Below are 22812 nucleotides of genomic sequence, written 5' to 3'. Positions count from 1 at the left end.
ACAGAGAAGAAATTCAGATATGTATAAACAACACAGACAAGACAGAATGAAATATCACAAATGGGCTCATGAAATGCATCACTGAAAAATGGACTCTTACATGTTATTGCTAGTATTTTCTGTTGTGGGAATTAGGATTTCCTAAATACCAAACTCTGCAGTTAACACTTATTAGCTTCAGCTTAGGGTAAATTTCTTATCCAGCCTTTAACAGTGGCCTGGGGGCCCATAATATGAAAGACTTGTCAGTCATGCCAGTATTTACCAGTCTGTTAAATGAGTTGTGAGGAACACTGGGAGCGATTGAGTGGTCCAGCGTAGGATGAGATTGCTGGAACATTACACATCCAAGAGTTTCTGATCTCCCTGAGCTGCACAACAGTAAATTGATGCTTCCCTAATCTACAGCTGTCTTAGTTGTCTACATTTGATTAGAGCTGCATTGATGGTAATGAGTCATTAGATAAAACTTGTGTGCAACTAAGATGGAAAGAAAAATCTTTATGCAGAAAATGACTTGCTCTTCTCAGATGAAAGGAAAACCCTTGGCCTGCTTTTCAGAGCTTAGACTCAATCATGAATTAAGTTCATAAAATAGTATGGTTTGTCTAAATTGTCTTGTGTGTATATGATGAGCGTGACACATATTCAACTCATGCATGCATTTTAAAACTACCTTTAAATAATGCACCCTTTTTTTACTGAGACTGAATATTGTGTGTCTCGGTATGTATGATCAAGTAGGGAGGTACTATCTGAGTTTGATTTGCATAATGCTTCTAGTTGTCATGTGCATTAGTACTTTGCAGAAGTAAGAAATATTAAATAATACTCCCCACCAAAAGAGAGTGAAGCATCTTTGTTAGATTGTGTTTAACAGTTATTTTCTTAAATCTTTTTTTTTTAGCTATTTGAATAGAGCTCAAGAGAGTCAGGACACTATTTAAAGATGTTTTGAGACAAACAGCTTTTCTTTTATTAACAATCCATGCACCTATCTTTTTTAAATATCTCTTTCAGCAATATAACTTTATTACTATAGGTAGTAATGAGCATACAGCCAGGATAAGTATTGTTTTTAGAGCAAAGTAGAGGTTATTTGTTTTATGAAGAGGTATGGTAGGAAGTTGTTTGAAACATGTAAAGCAATTGTAGGTTGCAATACAGAAGTTTGCCTATAACTCTTCTTTAAAGCATTTCTGTGTAAGATTGAAACACTTGGATGGTAAATTGTGTTTGAAAAAATGCTAGTGGCTAATGGGACAGGACTGCCTGTGATGAATATTGAGTGTTAGCCATTTTTCATCTATTTCTAATTTTAACCACAGAAATTGTTCTGTGATTTCAATGAAGGAAAAAAAATCTCATTAGCAATATATTAAAGTTCTTTATTGAACAATAGATTTCACCTGTAGAGCAGAGAAGAAAATTTGCAGAAATAGCAGAACACTTGTAGATTGGTGGTGTATGTTTTCCTGGCTAGCCATTGTCAAAGATTTAGCAGATGAGTACTGTATTCACATGAAAATTTATGACCTTGTGTGTTCTGAATCACAAGGAGTGTATGGACCTCAGTGTTTTCAGAGAAAAGGAAAAAATGGCACTCACCAAGAATTAAATTATTGAAAACAAACATACACGACAAAATGACCACCCCAAACTCATACAGCACCACCTGCAAGCTTTTCTCCTCTGACCCACCCCCAACCCCTGCCCCTTTTCCCATCAGCAGCAAGTTTGAATTAAAACAACAGAAACCTCTTCAGTTGCTTTCCCTGGCAGAAGGAGGGGATCATGGTGCACACTCAGGAACATGTGCCACTGATGCTGTAAGAAGAAAAACCAAATCACAGATTCTCTGGTATGCCCTGACTTACTACCACATCTGATTCTTACTGCTCCCTGTTTACCTGCAACAGAATTGTCTCAAGCATAGACTCAGCTTTTTGGATGAAAGACTGAACACCTACTGCAAATAAACCAAGTTTCCTGTTGGACTCTATATTCTCCTGTGCTATAAATAAAGCTCCAGCTCTGCGACTGACTTAATCCAGCAAAAGTCTTCTTTTTGCTGAAATGAGCATTTCCACTTTCCCCCATACAGAGTTCGCACTTTCCTGCCCACAACCTCACAACAAACTGGGTGTGGGAATTGATTCGACTGACAGTTCAGCTTTTCACGGAGGATTTCTTTCCCAGGTTAGTTTACAGACCAACTAGTCCCCTGGTTGAGTCCACAGAACAAATCCTGAGTGGCAGAAACAAGCAGACAGGGATGAGGGCAAAGGCAGCAGCCTGGATGAATGGTGGATTAAATTGATTGTGACACTTGAGTTTCTCTCTTGTATGCATTAGCAGAAATGGGCCTTTGATGTGCAGTAAATACAGCACTCTGTGGGAAGCTAGAAACTGGCATTATGGTATGTGAGAGTGTTCTTGGCTTCTGAAAAGGCTCACAGGCATGTGAGCAAATCTAGTGCAGTGGGAGTCCAGTCGTATTTCTGACTCACCCCGAACTAGGACAGTTTATGAAAATATCACCAGGAGGAGCAAAGCACACTGCCAGAGTCCTCCTTCCTTAAGCCTTTCCCTACACATGCAGTACTGTGGCTGAGAAAGTGCCATACAAAGGGAATCAGTGTGATCACCTTGCAGAATGTCTTGTTTGTTTCCAATTTATGTGTTATCCTCATTAGAATTATGAATACATTAATTTTAATAGTGAATATTCATTACCTATCTTTTCCTGATTTCCTCTGTATATAATTTTGCAACATCCTCACTGCCCTTACCCATGTTTATTCAGTACTTGATACATGTATAGACTACAGAGTACAGGCTTATGAGGGGTTACATGTTCCCAGCTGAAACACTCTAAAAGAAACCTAGCTTTCAGTGTCTTTTCTTGGGTCTCTAAATGGAAGGAGGTGATGGATAATTTATAGGTGGGTTTTCTTTCTTAAACCAGCTGAGATTTCTTAGAGTTCAAAGCTGTTTCTCATAATCTAGAGTTCATTTTTGGCACAACATGAAATAAATGAAGAATGTGATGAACTGCTTAAGAGCACTGCATTCATGTTTAAGAAAAAAAATGTATAAATTTGGAGATTGCTTTCTGCCTAGGTTATAGGAAGAGCTGTGGAATGCAGCTGCTGGGTATTCTGTTTGGGTGGTGACACCTGTACCAGGCACTTTATAGAGTTTATAGGGTCTTCCTGCAATACTGGTGCCTTAGCAGACCCAGATTTGTGCTGGGGGTGGAGAGGAGGGTGTGTAGTTGCTGTGATTTCATCTGGCAGGCAGCTGAACATCACGCTCACCTCCCCCGCAGTGGGATGCGTGAGAGAATCAGAAAAAAAGTAAAAAACTCATGGTTTGAGAAGAAAAACAAGTGGAGCAGAAAAGGAAGGGGGTATAGTAATAATGATGAAAAAATGTACAAAACAAGTGACACATGATGCAGTTGTTCAGCACCTGCTGACTGATGCCCAGCCAGACCCTGAGGAGCAGCCGCCACCCCCTGGCCAATTACCCCCAGCTTTATAAGCTGAGCATGACGCCATATGGTCTGGAATGTCCCTTTGGTCAGCTGGGGTCAGCTCTCCTGGCTTTGCCCCCTCACAACTTCTTGTGCACCCCCACTCTCCTTGCTGGCAGGGCTGCATGAGAAGCTGAAAAGTCCTTGATTTAGTGTAAGCACTGCTCAGCAACATTTAAAAGCACCATCGTGTTATCAACATTGTTCTCGTACTAAATCCAAAACACAGCACTGTACCAGATGCTTGGAAGAAAATGAACTTGTTCCCAGCTGGGAACAAGAAAGCACTTACATCCTTTGTGGCAGTAATTGTCTTATTGATGCTGAGTTTCCATTGGTTTACTTCATGTGTCATGAAAAAGCCACATGGAGAGGAGAGTTCAGTAACAAACCATTCACTGAAGCACTGGTCTTGAGAGCTGAACTTCTCTGCAGGGATTTTAAGTTCTTCTACTACTAAGAGGTTTGTCTGTGGTGGACAGAAAGGTCTTGAATGTGCAGCTGTGCAGTCTGTGGGTAGTGCCACTCCTGGCTGCTCAATCCAACCATTTGCCACTCTGCAGACAAAAATTTGAATGCCCAGGCTGCCAGCACAGGCATCTCAGCAGGCACCAACTGGCTGTCATAGGCTGTCACAGCCTGCTTATGGACACCCAGCCACCACCTGGGGGAGAGGTGACTGTCCCTACCTGCATTTGCTTGCCCATTCAAGCCAGCAGCTGAATCACCCCAGAACTCACCCACCTGCTTCAGGTAGAGTCAAGAGGTTATGGGGGTAAGCCCCTTTTGCACAGGTTGGGTCAGGGAGCACTCATGTGGTCCCTTTTGCCAGCAGAACCATGGAGTCAGTTGATGTTCAGCACAAACAGATATAGAGTCATCTTCCCACAGACTCTGCTTATAAGAATCTTCTTGTTATTTGCCTGGTAGATCAGCAGGAGCTCCTTTGGAGTAGTTCTTGCCAAAATCTCTGCTCTGAAGCCTTTGGCAGAGGCATGACAGCAAGCAGCATGAGAATAACCTGTGATAATGCTATTTCTGTAGCACACATCTCTCTGCAGTCATGATGTGTCACAATTCAATTAGCATCTGGCAAGTTGACCTTCTCAAATGGCTGAGGAGTTTTCTGTATAGGTTGTGTGGTCCTTTCTGCTGCTTTTTTGATTCTTCCAGCATCTCAGATGAACAAGTTGGCATGAGGCACTTAATCTGTGTTGTCTGGGGAAATCTTGTTTACTCTGAAATCTGGAGAGCTTACTGAAAATAGCACAAGCATGAGTCTGTCTCACTAAGAGTGCTTCACGCTTCTTGCTTCACCCAGAAGAACATGAGGCTTGCCACATTTTGCTCTGCAACACTGATATTTCGTCTTGCAGGGATAAAGAATACTTCCTCACAGGAAGAGGGGAGATAAAATCTGTGTTAGGGTAGGCAGTTACAGAGTACCATTAGGCTTTGCTATATTTTGTCAAGGTAAAGTAGGTTAGGATGAGCTGGGTTACCAGAATAGGAACTTCAAAATAAATAAATAAAATCAAGCATGCATACTGCCAAAAGGTCAGAAGACAGCTTCCAAGTCATCAAGTCTCATCACTGCTGTCATTGACAACTGCATCACACAGCCTTATTCATAAATGTATCAGGCGTCCTCTCAAAACATCTTTTGTTAGACTAGAGGAGAACTTAGAGGAAAACATACTTTCTTTGGATGTTATTCAGGTCAGCTAAAGCCTCATTACAAAGTGGTGCATCTATCTTTGGAGTGAGATTGTATCTCACGTTAGATCAAGTTAGTGTGAATTTTCGAGGTCAGTAGTGGCAGGACTGGAATACTAATTTGAAACCAAAAGCACTTAAACAGGTGAAAGAATGTTCAAGTATGCAGATATTAAAGAAAATTAAAAGAAAAAAATGAGAGACGAACAAAGTGATAGAAAAGTCAGGTTGGTTTCACTCAAAGTTGATCAGAACCTCATTTTATCTGCTACAGTTTATCTATGAGTCATTTCCAATACCATGGTATTTAGATACTCCTGGGAAGTTTGTGTCTATACAATCAGCATTTAATTCCATGCTTGTGGTGAGCAGCCCTGCTTTGCAGGGTAGGCATCTTCCAATCCTTTCATTGTGTTTCTGTCTCTCCTAGGCTCACGTGCTGCCCCATGACTGTCTGACCAAGCAGCATTATTTAAATTAGGTCATACTTTAGTGTCATCACTGCATAGGTCAGCTTTTGAGTTTTGCCATCCTCTCTTGGGTAAATAATGATTGACATTTTCTATCAGTTTGTTTTATAGAAGAAAGTCAAATATTCTATTCAAGTATTTCAGTTTCTCATGCAGAGTCTTAGAATATTTGCTAGTTGCCTGTCAAGATATTTCCTGTTTTCAATAGGAAAGGAAGATAACTTGATAAAGTATAGGCAGGACTTAAAATTCAGAAAGTTGAGAGGTTTTTTTAATGTTTCAGTTCATAAAGTATATTTCAAAATGTCTGAGGGGTACAAAGATTTATTGTGCATGCTGGAGAGATGTCTGAAGCAGTATTCTCTGTGAGAAAATAACAACAGCTCAAGTATGCCTAGGTTTTCAAGAGTAAAACTTCCCATCATAATTCTGAGCATGGAGTCCACTTGCCCCTCCAGGGCATTTCCCCTGTCAAATGCCACCACAAGCAATGCATCATCTGCCCACACAGGGCTTGGCAACAGTGGAAAGATGGCTGGTAGTTTTTTGTCTGGATGACTGCTTATCCTTTTGGTAGCTGTTCAGGTTGTTGGATGGAAGGAGAGATGCAGAAGTTGTGCTGGTTCTCAGTGCTGGAAGCTCTAGGGCAGACAGCTACAGCCGTTCTTTTCATAAAATTATCAAATGGTTTCTGTTGGAAGAGACCTTTAAAGATTCACTAGTTCCAAGTTCCTGCCGTGGGCAGGAGCAGCCTTTGCTAGATGAAGTTGCCCTAAGCCCTGTTTTTCCTGGCTTGAACACCCATTCAGGAGTACAGTGCCTCTGAGCTGCTTTAATGATGTTCTTGCCCAGGGCACCTGATACATATGGTAGCTGTTAAAGGACTGCCTAAGGCTATCTTGAATAGCTGTCCACCCCTGCACGTTTGCCAAGTTTAAGAGCTTTTTATTCTTACTGTATGGAAGATTAGGTCATGAACAAAGTAAATTTTGGGTCAGCTTTTGCCAGCTGAAGGTAATAAACAATGACAAGCAAGCAGGTTGTGGTGACTTGAAGATATAGTTTGTGCTAGCAGCTCTCTGCCCTGCGCTTAGTTTTTAACTAAAATAACTATAAAAGCAAAAGTAATGTAGTTGGAACCATCCTCTTGGATCATCTTGAAGCCCAGGTACTGTAGAAGATGTTAACCTCTTTATGAGCAAATAGAAAGCAAAACTGATGCTATGGAGACTTGCTTTTTCTTTTGCAGGTGGTAGTTGCAGGCACGAATTCCTTGCAGGATACTAATTCAGAACATGGAATTAAACATTTGGTTTAGTAATTTTAGGAACCACTCAGTTTAATTTGTATCTGATTTTTCACTCTTCATACTGAAAGCTTTGGTTGGTTTTATGCAGGAATGTTTATTAGCAGGAATTTTACATGACTCAAAAGATGCAAGTGCAGAATTATTAATTAAAAGAAAATACTGAAATGCCTGATGAAATATCAGAGTACATGCGCCACATCTCAGCAAGCAGAAAAGCAAAGGTTCCTTGGCTAGTGAAATATAACAAGCTCAAGGGCAAATCTACTGAGCTTATCTTACTGCAGTGCTACTCCTTTTCTTTCAGAAAATATTTCTGTACAAAGTAATTCTAAAGGTCAGGGTGGTTTCTATGAGACTAATTGAATTAATACTGAACCCATAGGTCCTTCTCTAGAAATTCAGCTCTTCAGAGAGGGAAGACAGGTAAACATACTCCTGAAACTCACATATGGATTATTTTGTATGCCATATTTATTTACACTATTTACTCTGTCTGTCTATCTGTCTATCAATCATATTTAGAGTACAGAACTCTGAAATATGAAGGTAAGGACTGATATGCTGATACAAAAGATCATGGCCCCTACATTCAGGACTGTGAGGGGCATTGCTCTTCTGTCTACTGAGAAATAGTCCATTAGGTGTCACAGATTTTAGCATTGCATTTAACTTTCCAAGGACAATGGCACTCAAGGGGCAGATTCTGAGGACAGTGGCTCAGGTTATTGTCACTGCAAGTGAGAAGTGCATCACTGGTTTTCAGAAGCCACATGGGGGGTTTCACCCTGGAAATTGCATCACAAAATCTTTTGTAGTTGAAGTAAGCAATAGCAACTTCCTAGTTCCTAAGGTTTTCTATACAGATGGTGAGATACCTGCATGTCCAAAGATGTCACATGCAAAACCCAGAACTGGTCAATTTGCTGCTCTGCTTCGTTAAGAATTTTTTTTTTTTTTTAATGAGACAACAGATGTGAGACACTATCAGAGGTAGTTAGGAGACTAAAGGAAGCGTGGCAAATGTTGATTGACTGAATTGCTGTCATGGCAGCTTTACAGGTCAGAATTCCTTACAGCAAAAGAAAACAACAGGACTTGTGATAAAATGCTTTGTTTTCTTATAATTCTTTCTTAAAAAGGTATACTCCACAAAACGCATACAGCTGAAATGGTATAGCATTGGATAAATATGTTCTGTAAAATTCCTTTGAAATATTTTTATGACATCTCAAACCTCATTGGCACATTCCTAGAATGCAGTTTCTGATTTTGTTTGGGTTTAATTTTCTTGGGATTTTTGGTTGTGGGTTGATATTTCATCTTTGGGGATGGTCCATGTACACTGTGAGGCAGACCACTTCATATTGCAATTATGCTGAGAGCAAACAGAAGGGGGAAAGGTTGAGAGGCCTCATGGTCTGTAGTGCTTCAGGGGTCTGAAGACTGGCATTAGGTTCCCTGCAGAGCAGCCAAATTCCTTGGTGGCTTCAGGCAAGTCCCTCTGTCTTTGCTTTGCTTAATGGTGCTTCCTCCTCTAACCTGTTGCCTGCTGCGCGCCTTTATCCCTCCTGACTCCCTACCCACAAGGTATTTGGCACCTTTTAAGTGCCTCAGTAGTCGGGAGATCACTGAACTGTGGAAGGCAGGAGTTTTCCATGAGCCCTTGTTGGATCAGGACCATAGACTGTAAACTCCCTCAGATCCTGGGACTGCTTCTATTTATGTATGTTACTTTGCACTTTGCTCCTAGTCACATTTCCATCTGCATATATAATACAAATAACTTTCCTGTCTGTGCATTAAATACACAGAAAATGCTGGACTACTGCCACAAATGCTGTCTGAAAGAGAATCAGTGGCAGGTTTATTTCTTGAAGTGTGCAGGAGCACTTTATTAAAGATTGTATCAGTTTTCGAGATATTTGTCAATTGGTTCTGCAGTCTCTCCAGCAATCTCAGAGCAGCTGTAGTGATTGGTAGTGTAGAAGATGGGCAAGAGAAGAAAGAACATAGATTCTGACAGTGAAATTGAATGAGAGTGTATGTGTGCAGGGATAGCTTACATAAGGAGAGTGATGAGGTGGTTTGCCGGAATCACTGCTAGCTGAGAACTTTTACATAAAGCCAAAGTTTCTGAAGGTAAAAGAAAATAAAGACAAAAAACCCCCCAAAACCCAGAGGCTAAACCCCAACAAACAAACAACTGACCCTGAGGACAGCAGGAAAATAAAGGAGAGGAGCTGGGTTCGAGAACATGCAGCACTTTCTTGACAAGATGCTTAATCCAGACCATGACTACTTCTGCCACATTCTGCTAATACCTGCAGTGTTGTAATAGCAGCAGGTCCCATCCAACTTGAAAACAAAAGCACACTTCTAATAATTGTTTTTTCTAACCCTAAATTTGGGAGGAGCATGGTTGGTCTTGAGCCATGGAAGAGATGGGATATGGCATTTGGGATTGCTTCATTTCCTGTGATGGCTGCGCTGCTTCCTTTTTTTTGCTTATAATTTTTGAAGGAAAGAGAAAAGGTTTTGCTTCAGTCATGAAACAGCACCTTTCTCATATGCCAAAAGTGCTTGAAAGTCTGTGCCTCTAAACTTCCTTATGGGAAGGAGAAACACTGTTGCCTTTAGTTTAGATTTATTTAAACCGCAGGAGAACAGACTTCCATCCTTTTTCATTCCTTCAAGAGAAGCTTTGTTTTATTTTCCTTGCTTGCTTGCACACCACAACAAACTGGCATTTTTTAATTCAGAATCTTCTTTCAGACTAGGAAGTAGGAGAATTACTTGGGATTTTTTTGCTACTGGTGCCAGCAAAATGGAAAAATGGGGACAGCAGGTGGCAGGTTGGCACCATTGGCGAGTGCCTTATATTGGAAACAAATGTCAGAAAACCTTAATTTGTCCCAATGTAGATCAAATGAGAGAGCACATATTTCTCTGGTTATCCTCTGGAAAAACAAATTTGTCTAGCACTTCCAAATACAAGGGATTTTTACCTCATTCTTGCATGTCACCTTTCCTGCTAAGACTTCCAAGTGTTTTGGCTTTACTTTTCTTTATTTTGGTGATTCCTGGTTTTCCCTCCTTTCCTGAGAACTGCTATTGCTTTGTCTTCCCCATTCATATTCTTTTTTCTTTCTTTTTTGCTGCATGGAGACTCTCTGCTGTACAAGTGTAAGTATTTTTTTAGCTCTGCTGTTTCTGGCCTACTTGTTTATGTTTTTGTGCTCCATTTGCCTCTGTACTGCCTTGAGAGTCTCCTGGGAGACTGTAGTGTCATCCATCTGCACCTACAAATGAAATAGGCAGTGATTCAGGAATGAGTTGGATTTACAAAAAGGTTCAGCTAATGTAGCATCTGAATTTAAGGGATCCCTTGGTTTTAAGACCAAACCAAAGCAGAATGCTGATGTTGGAGGCATAAGCACAAATATTACTGCTCAGAAGGAAAATCTGTTGAGTTGGTTTTATATTCAAGCATCATACTGCTTAATGAAACATGTTCTCAAAGCTGAAAACCCATATGTTGAAGGGAGTCTGGTTGGGGAGATAAATTTCAAGAGGGAGCAGCAAGTTGTTCATTAGTTTGTTTGAAATCTTCTGAAAGGGAAGTGACAGGAGGGTCACAGAGCATCTCTGTATCTAATAGGATTGAATATAAATTACTGTCAAGTAGGAGGAGAAAAACATGGAAATAAGCATATCCCTTGGCACTGAGAGTAATTTCAATTATCTGTATAAACAAAGAGAATATCTGAGATTCTGTTTCTGAAAGTACATTGTTTTCTAGCATTCAAAACAGAACAATTTCAGTTGTTGTTTTTAATTCCCAAGGTACTAGTGTTCTTCCACAGCTGGTAATACAATTTCAGAAAACTCCAGAGAGCTCAGACAGTTTTGTGAGGAAGGCAGTCAGAAGGGAGGAAACTGGAAAAGTGATCAGGGGAAGAGATCCTGGGAGCTTAAAGTTAGCAAGGACACATGACAGTGTGTTAATAAGCCCTTATTTGGAAGTGTGGTAGAGATCTGCTGGCCCACATCTACTGCAGAAGGGCACTTTCATGGAACCATCTCCTGAGATCCTCTCAAATTCCAGAGATGAAGTTAATATTTCTGTCTGTTCTGCCAAGCAGCCTACAATGTGCTTATGGAAAAGTAGGCAAAACAAGGAAGAATTCAGGAGGTGGTGTGCTAGAATGGAAAGTCTGTGGAAGTTGTGTATGAGAGGAGGTGATACTAACAGCTATTCCTTTGTAAAGGCCACAAGGGAGGCATAAAGAGAGAGAGCCACGTTGTGCTTGTGGGGCCAGAGGTAGTGAGGAGACAGAAGATGTGCTTCTACTAAAGCTGAACTGCTTCTATGAAATATAGGAAACGGGAGTCAGGCTGGGGAGTTCAGATATCTCCTCTAGCAATGACATGTGTGCTGCTGCTGTAGCAGACTGTGTGGTGGCTGAGATGTTAAGCAGAGATTAAGCCTAATATTTTGTAAAAGAGCACACTGGCCTATTTAAATTAATGCTTTGACCCATTTTGCTCTGCGTGTGATCTAGAAAGTTCACTTGGCAAGAAGCCTTTCATCTGTGCACTTCCTAAACAGGCTAGAAAACAGAAGGTTTTCAAATAAAAGTGTATGTGGAGCTGTTATTCATGCTGTTAAAGCAAATGGGAAGCATCTCTATCCCTCTGCCTTTATCCCCAGCAACCAAGCTGCTGATGGATCATGCCAAGCTGACAGTAAGTTACAGCAGAGACTGGCTTATGGTCATCAGCACCAGCTCTGCAGGGTCATCTGGGGGCACTTTCTTGTCTGGGAAGTAAAATGAAATCATTCTGTTCCTGGCTGTTGGAATGTGGAGCATTCCAGTCCTTGCACAGGAACCTCAAAACTTGCCCTGTGCTGCTTTGCATTGGTGCCCTGGGCCGAGGCAGCTCTCAGCTTGTCGGTGTTCATGCACTCAGAACACTGCCCGTGGCTGTGCAGCTACTGAGTGACCAGAGCTCTTCCATCAGTGTTTTCTGTCCTCCCATCTGGTCCTTTAGCACAGGAGTTGCTGTATCTACTAAATGTAACTTCCAGTCACACCACCCAAAAAAAACCCAGGAAACAGACCAAAATGTGTGTGAATATACTGTCACAAGAGAAATGGGCTGTGTCTGGAAATGAAACCAGGACTACTGGTAGTAACTTGTGATTGCTGTCCCCCATATGCTGAGCTGCTTCAGCTCTTTCTTATGTGAGGTGTGAATGCTATGGTTGTTTCAGTTTTGGGGGATGGATGGACAGCTGTTGAGATGTGCAATTCAGAGGCTGCCCAGCTGCCTACCTCTTGCACGGTCCACTGCAGTTGTGGCTGAAAAAATTCAGCACCTCTCCAGCCACTCACCATCCAATCCATTGCATTTAATTTATTGGTAACTGTGAACCTGCTCATTAGTGTCAGAGTGTGTCTGCTCAGGTGGCAAACTACTTCCTGGCTCATCTTGAAACTATTGTGTCATTTACTGATGGTTGTCAAATGTGGAAGTGGAAACCTGCAACAGCTGAAGGTATCTTTTTTTTCCCCAACAATGTACATGTCAATAAAACCAGAGCTCTGGTTTATTTATCTATTTATTTATTTATTTATTGCCCATTTATTTATTTATTTATTTATTGCCCAGGCAGTGCTATCATTGCCCACTCTGTAGTCTTCAAGTCCTTTTCTGGTCTTGAGAACACGGGTAATAGCTGTCCTGTCACAAAAAAATCTGTCATAACCCTGAGCATATGAATAGTGGTGTAATGATCCTTGGGACTACTTTGGGAATATGAATTCAGCCCATGTGAATCTGTGCACTGAACTTTCCATGCATAAAAACCAGCAAATGTCTGCCCTAAACAGTTCATGATTTGTCTGAAATATTAATGCCTACTATGTTTTTTCTGGTTGATTAAAATTGATACTCCTAACCTTCATTAGCAATTCTGTTAATGAGTGGTAAGCCATAACAGAATTTGAATCCTCTAGATTTGAAGTCACTAGGCTTCAAGACTAGCAGGTTAATGGACATATATGGATATCACTAAAGCCAGCATGTACAACTCTACCCCAAAAGGAGCCCATCTTTATAGAACCTGAGTGATTTTAAATTAAATCTTGAGAAAACCTGCAGTTCAATTTTTAAACAAAAAGTCTGACAATGCTGAGAGCTATGTTAAGAGGTTTGGAATTGGTAATGCATCCATTTCCTGTAGCAAAACTGTCTTTCTCGTCATGCAAACTTTCAGAAGGCTTCAGTCAAGACAAGACAGACAACTTTCTTCCAAAAAGAGCAAACTTGAGTCTTAAGTCTGGGTGTTTGCACTCTTAAGGCATTGTATTACATTTTTTGGCAACATGAAGATCAGAAGGCTGGTAGCAGTAATTCAGTGACTGTGTTGAACATATGCTGAACTTTCCACCTCTTCTCAATCTATGTTAAGTCCAAGGAAGTCATGTGTTTGCTACAGATACTGCTAACATGGTGGTTTTGTTTTTTGAAGAAGGGCTGTATTCTCCAAAGCTCATTTTCCTAGGGAAGTTTGGTGAGCTGCGTGGTGATGTCCAGAAGCATTGATTCCCAGTGACATACCACTAACAAATGAACTGAAGAACTGTGTTTTGTATCAAAAATAAAAGCTAGAACAAGGGGTAGATTATTCCTGGTATTGTCATTAACTGCAGTGTTGGACAAAGTAATTAAATCTTAAATGAGTCCCTCGTGATCTCTGCAGAGGTGAGATTTTAATAGTTCCCTGGTTTTACAGATGGAGATCAAAGATTTAATGCTTGGACAATTTCAGTGATCATCCTGTGTGCAGCCTGCACTTTTAATGGGAAAAATGAACTACCTCCCTGGTTCTGTTCAAAGTCAGTTAAAATACAAATTTAAAAAAGTTCTGAATGTATGAGAGAGGGAGGAAAAGCCCCATTCCCTTCTGGTGTTAAATCAAATCAGATCTTTAAATGGTTCATAGGCTTCAAAAACTGTTTTGTTGTCATTTCTTTTGTCCCCTAAAGTAATTGTTATTTTGTTTTGTGTTGATAGATGACTCCTAAATCAAAAAGGAAAAGCATCCACAGTAGAATGCTCCGGCCAGTGTCCAGAGCTTTTGGTAAGTGAGAATTCCTTAAAACCATTTTGTTTCTTTGCTTGCCTGAGGTGGTTCTAGATGGTTCTTGATTGAATAACACAGGTGATTCTCCCTCCCTCTGGATTGCATTTGTGGCCCACACTGGCTGCTTTGTTTTGGGACTCTGCTAATGTGTTTTATAGTAAATAGTGGCTCACAGTGCTCTCTCTGCTCACAGAAATGTTGTGGCTAATTTCCCTGAATGTGCTTATAATTATTTGCCACCAAAAAGAGGAATGGCATCGTCTTTTGTTTTAAATATCATGTTAAATCTAATTAGAAAGTTTTGATTTCTCTTAGAAATGGAATTTGATCTAGATAAAGCACTGGAAGAAGTACCTATCCATATAGAAGACCCACCATTTCCTTCCAGCAGGCCAGACAAACGAACTTCTGGATTCATTTCAGAGCTGCCATCAGAAGAAGGAAGGAAACTGGAACACTTTACAAAATTAAGGCCCAAAAGGAATAAAAAGCAGCAGCCCAGCCAAGCAGCAGTGAGTCTATATTAAAATATTGCTGGCAATGTCGTGTGTTGATTGCTTTTTGCCATGAGTCAGGTCTTGCAGTGTAATGAGGACAATGGCTGAAGGTATAAAAGCCATAAGCAACTACTTAATTTTTCTTCCGGTATTCATGTCTTTCAGTGTGCTATCCCTATTACAAGCTTTTTGTCTTGTTTGACACAGCCTAAATCCAGGATATGTTTTATCCTTTTTTATTTTGCTTTTGGTTTTTTTTCATGGAGGCAGTTTCTGGAGGTGCTTGGAGCTTTCACAGGAAATGCACAAAATATCATGAGACTTTTCAATTATATTGCAAGGGTTTGTTAAGTCTTAATCCTTTTTTCTGCCTGCATTAAGATGTGGTAACTTGGCATGAATCCTTCTTTCTCTCAGCTCTCAGAGGAGCTGCTCTGTGACATCCAGCTTCCCACAGCTCCTAAACTGAAGATGGTGTTTGGGCCAGCAAATCTGCATAGTCACAGATCTGCTTTTCATGCTGGAGCCTGCCTTAGAAAGGCAAAACAGAAGAGCACTGTCTGTTCACGAAAGGCATTGGTGTGAACTCACTATACGTGCATGGAGTTCCCACAGCTCCATTTCCTTGGCACACGGGGCGTCAGTAAAGATTTATTTCTGTGATGGTGTGTCCTCAGGGTATGTGAGGACAGATCTGGAGGAGTTACAGAGTTATCTCACAACAACAGGGCACAGCTGATATGATAAGTAGCCCCATCAAGGGGCAGCTGTTGCCTCTCTGTGTCAGGCTGCCTCACAATAAATGCCTATGGCCTCTTCTGCTTCCTGAGGATTTCCAATTGAGAGGATCCTTGGAAATTTCCCTAATGCTGGGAAAGATAGTGGAGTGCTTTTTGTACCACTTGGAAAGGGAGAAACATTCAAGCAAAGGGAATATTCAAGCCAACTTTCCATTCCCTTGTGCTTCACTGGGGAGGCTAGAGGTAGCAGAAGAATGGATTTGTCTCCATGTAGTGAAAACACATCTGTGTTTACTCTCCCAGTTCCACTGCTGCAGAATGCACATGTTTTCCCAGTTGCTTCCAAGCTCAGCATGTCCTGTGCCATCAGCACAGGGAGGTGCAAGGAATGGGGGTGTGGGAGGGGCAGGTTCTTCATTACCAGGCCTGGAACTAGCACATGCAGTGTCTTCTTCAATAGCAGCAAAAAGGTCGCTCCTCGTAGACAAGTCTTACTTCCCAGGATAGTGCAGTGTTGTGGAATGCTCATCCATATTGAATTAATTAGGAAATTGGGAGTTTATTTAGTTGCAGAAATTGAAAGGAGATTTTTTAGTTAAACTCATATGTCCCTGTCTTGTTTTTATGAACCACTTAGTTCCTTACTAGTTCTCAAAATGAGTCCAAACAAATTTTTGAAAGACTTTAAGATGTTTGTTTTGATGCTTCTGAAAATAAAACAGCCAGCTTTTGGAGGTCAGAGTCATGAGTGGACTGTGACTTTGCTTGCAGAGTTGATTTGCTGCTGGTTTTGCCACTTCAAGAATACAGAAAGCAGTGCTTAGGGAAAGCACTTGAATTGTGAGAGGCAAAATCTTGACCTTTTCTGCCACTTAAAGCAGCTCTGTTGGGTTGTTTGCTGTTCCCATTATCTGTATTTAGTAATTCAAGGGGTCTCAGATGATCATAGCTGTACTTCTCTGGTTTTGCTGCAAAACAGATTTGTTCTTTGGAAGCTGAAAAATGTAAGAAAAGAAAGGAGAAAATGGAGAAAAAAGAGAAACAAACTTTTAACTTGAGTTGGGTGGGTGGGCAGAAGAAAGATTTATAGTTTTGTCAGAGTTTCTACTGGAATGAATGTTTGGGGGGGGGGGGGAAGAAAAACTCAAAGCCATCCAGTCTCAAGTAGCGTTAACTTTGAAGCAAAATGATAAAACAGTTGTTTATAATTTAGATTTTTGTGAGATCCTAACCTCATGAGTTCTTCCTTCATGTGTGAAGATTTAGTACAGCAAAGGAGGTTGAATCTCTAATGTATGAAAGCGATTGTGATTCATCTTACTTATTTCTGCTTCAAAGCCATTTTTTCCCTTAACAAAGAAACATGCTTGCTTTTAAACTTAAGCTTAGAAAAGAGATAAAAAAGGACAAATGAAGGCTTAACACTTTTTTTTTTTAAAGAGTTAGGAGGGTAAAACACAAACCAGAGCTCAGTCTTACAGTTAATGCTGGTACCAGAAGGTGTTACAATAACAGCTATAAGAATATCCTGTACCTTAAGGACCTTATTACACCCTCAACACTTCTGTACATATTTTGTTAATTTTTAGGAACTTGCTACTGTTTCATATGCAAATTATTTTCTCTTTATGAGGTAGATCTTCTCATTTGCTGTAGATCATTGGATCCTGGAATTAGCTCCCCTTCAGGAGATCCTCTTGCTTTTGATACTTTCATATTTATCCCTACTACCTGGAGGACTATAGTATCAATATGAAGTGGTTTCTTATTTCTGCTAAAATGCATCATTCGCTTTTATTTTGTGTTGTGTTTGAGATGCTGGTGATAAGGGGTTTGTCACTGAGACCAACCCAGATGAAGGCATGTGCACCCCTGCCCACTCTGAGAGGCTCCAGCTCAGCAAGCTTGCTACAGAACATACCAAAGTTGAAAATCTGCTAAATCATTTTGCTAATTTAGACTAGAACTGTTCTTCATAGAAAATCTGTTGCCAGTTTGGCTGGCAGCAAAGGAGTCATTACCAGGTGGGCTCCTTTCATATCAGTATTAGATTGCTACAGCAGGTGTCAATAAAATATTAACTGTTATCTTCGATAACAAAAATAACAGGGTTCAGGAATGGAAAGTTAAAAGTTTCATGGCTCTGTCAAAGCATGGTTCATATGAAACCCACTTTCCTGACTTAATGAGACTGGATTTGATATTAATAGCAGCTTTTAAGAGTATTGAAACGTAGAAAGTTTGTATTCCACATCAGAAGAGAAGCTGGGATTACTCTTGAGCTATAGTGGCAACTAGGAGATTCCTTGATTTGAATTGTTTCAAATTACAAACCCTGTTATTTTGTCCTGGTCCCTAACACTACCGAGAGTACAAATGGGTTGGGTCTTGGGGAGTCCTCTGTAGTCATCTAAAAGGTTTCCATGTGGCATTTGAATTAAAGAAAGTGTCTTTATTGGTAATAGAGCTTTTCCACATCAAAGCCAGGTACAGGAGATAGACCACATGAGAAATCCTCCCAGGAGGCTGCAGAGTCACCAGCTAATCTTCACAGGGCCTTTGTGGTTGGGAGGTATTTCAAAGCCAGCCTGGTTTATATGCCTGAGGTCACCCATATTCAAAATGGGGGCATTGAAATCAAAGATGGGGAGCAAGTTTGTTGTTTTCAGACATTGAGCAAAAGTCTGTGTTTGGTTCCTGAAATGGAACACCTGATTCTGTATTTAGAGTCTCTGCTTTTAGAAGTGCTAGTCTGAATGAATTATAAAAGGCTCTATTAGCCTGCTGGAGCTCTGTTTCTAAATCTCTAAGTCCAAAATCCAGGTTTTTCTCCAAATAGGGAAACAACTGGCTGTTGAAAATACTTTCTCTTCAGGTCACCACCTGATCAGGATTTATTTTTTATGTGTTTTGTTGCTTGTCTGACTGACCTCTATTCTCTCAAGCCCAAGGCATTTGATTCCTGGCCTCATATATTGCAGCATCCAGTTTGTCACTGGTGTTTTGGGTTATTTTGCATTTGATGTAATGCATCAGCTGGCCTGACTAGAGGGGGAATTCCAGTGGTGATTCTGTTGTCTGCACTGAGTTCTGGTTGGCACACATAATTTTTATAATGTCTTAACTCTTAATTATTATCACTGGAGCAATCATGCTTAGCTTATTATATAACAGAGAGAGTTTTTTCTTCTGTCAGGTGTCAGCTGGAGTACCACCAGAAGGGGATCAGAATGGCCTCATGGGGAGAGTGGATGAAGGTGTGGATGAATTTTTCACTAAGAAAGTGACAAAAATGGATTCAAAGTAAGTTAAAAAAAATTTTAGAAGTTATTTTTTTTAAAAAGTCCATCTTGATAACTGGGCGAGCAGCACTTTCAAGCTGTGTTTGACTCCTGTTCCCAATATCCAGGTTTACTGTTGTCAAAGTCAGAAAATACCTTAGTAGTCAAGACATTGTGAATTCAATTACCTGCCCTTAAACGTGGCTACTTTGAAATAAATTGCTTTACTATACCACGTTGAGGGGATTAATAACTAGTGTGTATTTTTATATTTCAGTTGACTTCATTTTACCCTTCAGTGAAGCTTATTAGAGCTGAAGCAGAGCTTTATATTGGTTGAGAGTCTCCCCAGTGCTCATTGTAGTCATGGTGTTTCTCTCTAGTGAGGAGTGCTGTTGGGTACAGCATTTCCATAGATGACAGTAGATTTATGCTGGTTTTGAAATATGTTAAAGATGTGTTTCACCAATTTGTAGTATTCCAGGTTTAAGCAAAACATTAATTTGAAAGATATCTCCTTCTTTATATAAAGGTTATAGAGCTTATGCAGTTGCTTTGGAGCTGGCTGTATATTTACAGAACTGTGCATGTAGAGGCTCTTGAATTCATGCATGTTTGTGCACGTGCACACAAGAGTATTTCAATAACTAAATGAGAAAGCAAGGGTGATTTCCAGGCAACTTGGAATGACCTTTTCTGTGTTTTCCATCAAGGAAAACAGTAAGTGTGACTGGTAGATAGCTGTGCCAGGAAAAGCAAATGTTCTAATAAAGTCACTATGAGTTATAGATATCTATAGTGACATGTGAAGCCATGTGTGATATACTATGTGGAGGCATGAAACTATGGTAGCTTTGAAAAATGTCCTAAGTAGGTTAAGCTCAGCGTGTTCACAGGCTTGCATTCTCCTGTGCTTGCTTTGGGTGCCTGCCAGCTGCTCGTTTCAGATCTCCCTGTGAACTTGCACATCCCTGTTTACCCATCTGTAGCCATGCTCTTTGCTGAGGATCTTTATTTGGGACACCAGTGGCTCTTTCCAGTTTGGGTGCTTTTATGTGAATGTGTATGTTGTCAGCTTTGCCCTTAAGTGTGAATACTTTGCTCAGAAGATGCCTCTAGAAAACCTTAGTGGCAGGTGGACTCTTTAGGGATTGGTTTTGGGGCTTCTTTTTTTTTTTTAAGATGAGCATCTGCACTGTAAAAGTGACCTCTGTACTCCTTACTGAGAGAAAGTGTCTGTGCCAGCTAGTTCCTATTTCAAGGAGGGCCCTTAAGGAACAAGATCTCTCAAAAGCTGTGTTAAACATGTGCCTAGATCAGTTCTTCTCCTTTTACTAATAGGCATGTGCAAACCACAGGCAGTGCATTCTGGTAACAGAGCAGAGGAAATTGTATGTTGTGGTGGGTTGACCCTGTGCCCACCATTGCTGCTCTATCACTGCCCTCCTGCTGGACAGAGGAGAGAAAATATAATGAGAGCCTTTTGGGTTGAGATAAGAGCAGGGAGAGATGTCTTGCTAGTTACTGTCATGGGCAAAACAGACTCGACTTGGAGGAAAATAAATTTAATATATTACCAATCAAATCAGACTATGTTAATGAGAAATAAACTAAATCTTAAAAATAGCTCTCCCCGCCACTCCCTCTTTCCAGGGCTCAACTTCACTCCTGATTTTCTCTACCCTCTCCTCCCCAGTGGCACAGGGGACAGGGAATGGTGGCTGAAATCAGTTCATCACACATTCTCTGCTGCTCCTTCCTCTTCAGCAGGAGGACTCCTTACACAGAAGCCACTCCTGTGCACACCCTGCTACCAAAAACTGGCCAAGCAAACCCAGTATCTATGTGCATAGACTGCTTGGTTAGAGCTGTCTGGTGTTAGAAACAGCCGGATGCCCAGTGCAGATGAAACAACTGCACAAAGCAGCACAAGAATCCTGAAGGATACAATCAATGCTAGTTGTCCTGTTTTTAATATAGATTCACCAGGTAATGGTTGGGCCTAGGGCAATATATGGGTCATATGAAAGATAAGCTTTGCCTGGAAGAAGTCATTTGATACTATTTTAAAAAGGGAGGAGGAGAGTGGAGAAAAGTTTGAAATGTCTGTGTCTTTTTTAGGAGACCATCAACTAAAAGTTCAGACAGCAGCGAGCACAGTGAAGCAGGTGATGAGAAGAAGAAAAGGGACTCGAGGAAGAGTGGTTTCCTTAACTTAATCAAATCAAGAGGCTCCAAATCCGAACGCCCCCAGACTGTGTCGGTGGCTGAGGAGCCCTCCTCACCCAAGGTTGCTGCAAAAAGCCCAGCTTTAGACACAAGCAAGAAGGAGGCAAAGCCTGCAGAGCAGAACGGTGGCGCAGAGCGATCCGAGGAATTAAAGACTCCAGACTCACTGGAGGAGGTGCAGACAGATGATGTGGCAAAAGCTGAGAGGGGTGACAGCAAGGGAAGCCCCCAGGGAGGCCGGAGGTATGGTGTGCAAGTGATGGGCAGTGGACTTCTCGCAGAAATGAAAGCCAAGCAGGAGAAGAGAGCAGCCTCTGCTCAAAAGGTGAAGGCAATTTGATTTCTTTTGAGTTGTTAAAAAAAGAGCCAAATTGTGTGTCTTCAGGAGAGGTGGTTTGGGACTGCAAGGGTTGGTGGCTGGGGCTTGACACATCAGTCCTGCTTTCCAACAGGGATTGTGGTGTTCCTGCAACAAGCTCTCTGCTGTGATGGTTGAACACAAACAGCCTGGCCAAGGCACATGCTGCACATGTGGTGCTGGAGTTGCACCCTTAAGCCTGGGCTTTCACTCCCCTTGGGGAGGGAGTGGCACCTGCCTTTGCACTTGGTGTCAGACCATCACAAACACAGAAGAGGACATGTAATTGTTTGCACACATCACAGAATAACTTGGGGCCAACTAGGAAGCCCAGCTCAGTATCTCCACTCTATATGATGTTTGGTTTGTTCACAGTGCATACTGGAATTGCTTCAGAAAAGGTAAAACTAGGACAGGCTTCCTACTGTGTGCCCCTTGCACACAAATACCTCAGGTATGTGGCATAGTTAACTACAGTGGTGGCTGGCTGTACTCTTCTCTTTCAGAAAATGATGTAGACAGATGGAGAGGTCTGCTGTATCTTTAATTATATATTCCATGCAGAGAAGTAAATCTGGCTACCAGTCACTCCTTACAATATTTGGCATATACTTTTCTTGTTGCACTTTTTTGATTTTTATGTCCTTTTGTACCACACCGAATTATTTTTATGCCTTTGATTTATGTATTTCAAAAACTAACAATGAAAGAAAATAATCTGTTGAAAATTATTTCCAATTGTCTGTCCAGATTCCCTTTGCTCTCTGTAATTTTCTCTTCTGTGAAGTGCTGATCCTGGGCAGGAACTCTGCTGCACTCTGCAAATGCACAGAGTGGAATATCCTTATGTTCCTCCAAAGCATTCTGTGCTGGCCTATTTTGCCTGATGTCCATTTGCCATTGGTCTTCCCCATTATTATCCTCTGCTTCCTGCCAGCTGCCATTGGCATATTTCACAAGTACCAAAGAATAAGCCTTTTTTCACTTCTCTCCTCCTCTTCCATGTGCAGGGCACTCAGATGTTCTCCATTTGCCATCACTGTCCCCTGTCATTTAAAAGGTGTTACAACAAAGCTCATCTCATGCTTTATTGTGTTTTCCTTCCTTTGACACGTACAGAGTTGTCTTGCTGTGGCCAAGCAAGGCACCCAAAGTCCATTTTTACCTTTCTTCATAGCCTTACAGTGCTTGAGACTTGTCACAAGCAGATTCAAATTAATGTAGTTGTGTATGGATCATTAAATGGATCCTCAGTGCAGAAATGATTTTTCTAAAGAATGACCAATTCCTTTCCTTTCTCCTTGGTATTAAGTAATGCCCATGAATAGTTTCATTGACTCCTAAAGCACCAAGTTTTCAAATAAAATGCCATATGATTTTAAATAAGAGTATTATGCCCTGCCTGTAATTTATAAAATACCAAGCTGTTCCAGATTATATGAATTTTTACAAGTGCATAATTGTGTATGCTTCGTGCTCTTTGGGTTCTTAACACTTGTTATCTCAAATCAAATCTGAGTCAAG

General features: G+C 41.0%; 1 protein-coding gene across 4 annotated transcripts in view; it reads left to right on the top strand.

Annotated features, from left to right (window-relative positions):
* Positions 1-22812, top strand: part of CARMIL1 (capping protein regulator and myosin 1 linker 1) — a 190247-nt gene that overhangs the window by 152492 nt on the left and 14943 nt on the right. For 2 of the 4 annotated variants that reach the window (XM_066560907.1, XM_066560924.1), the window contains exons 30-34: positions 10199-10216; positions 14114-14180; positions 14499-14695; positions 18617-18723; positions 20823-21255. In XM_066560907.1, coding sequence (XP_066417004.1) covers positions 10199-10216; positions 14114-14180; positions 14499-14695; positions 18617-18723; positions 20823-21255 — 822 coding nt within the window. The remainder of the gene's footprint in view (positions 1-10198; positions 10217-14113; positions 14181-14498; positions 14696-18616; positions 18724-20822; positions 21256-22812) is intronic. The other 2 variants (XM_066560915.1, XM_066560935.1) reach the window with 1 other exon arrangement.

This window comes from Molothrus aeneus, chromosome 1 (assembly GCF_037042795.1).
Source record: "Molothrus aeneus isolate 106 chromosome 1, BPBGC_Maene_1.0, whole genome shotgun sequence".
NCBI classification, from domain to species: Eukaryota; Metazoa; Chordata; class Aves; order Passeriformes; family Icteridae; genus Molothrus; species Molothrus aeneus.
This window is presented reverse-complemented; position numbering and strand designations above follow the sequence as displayed.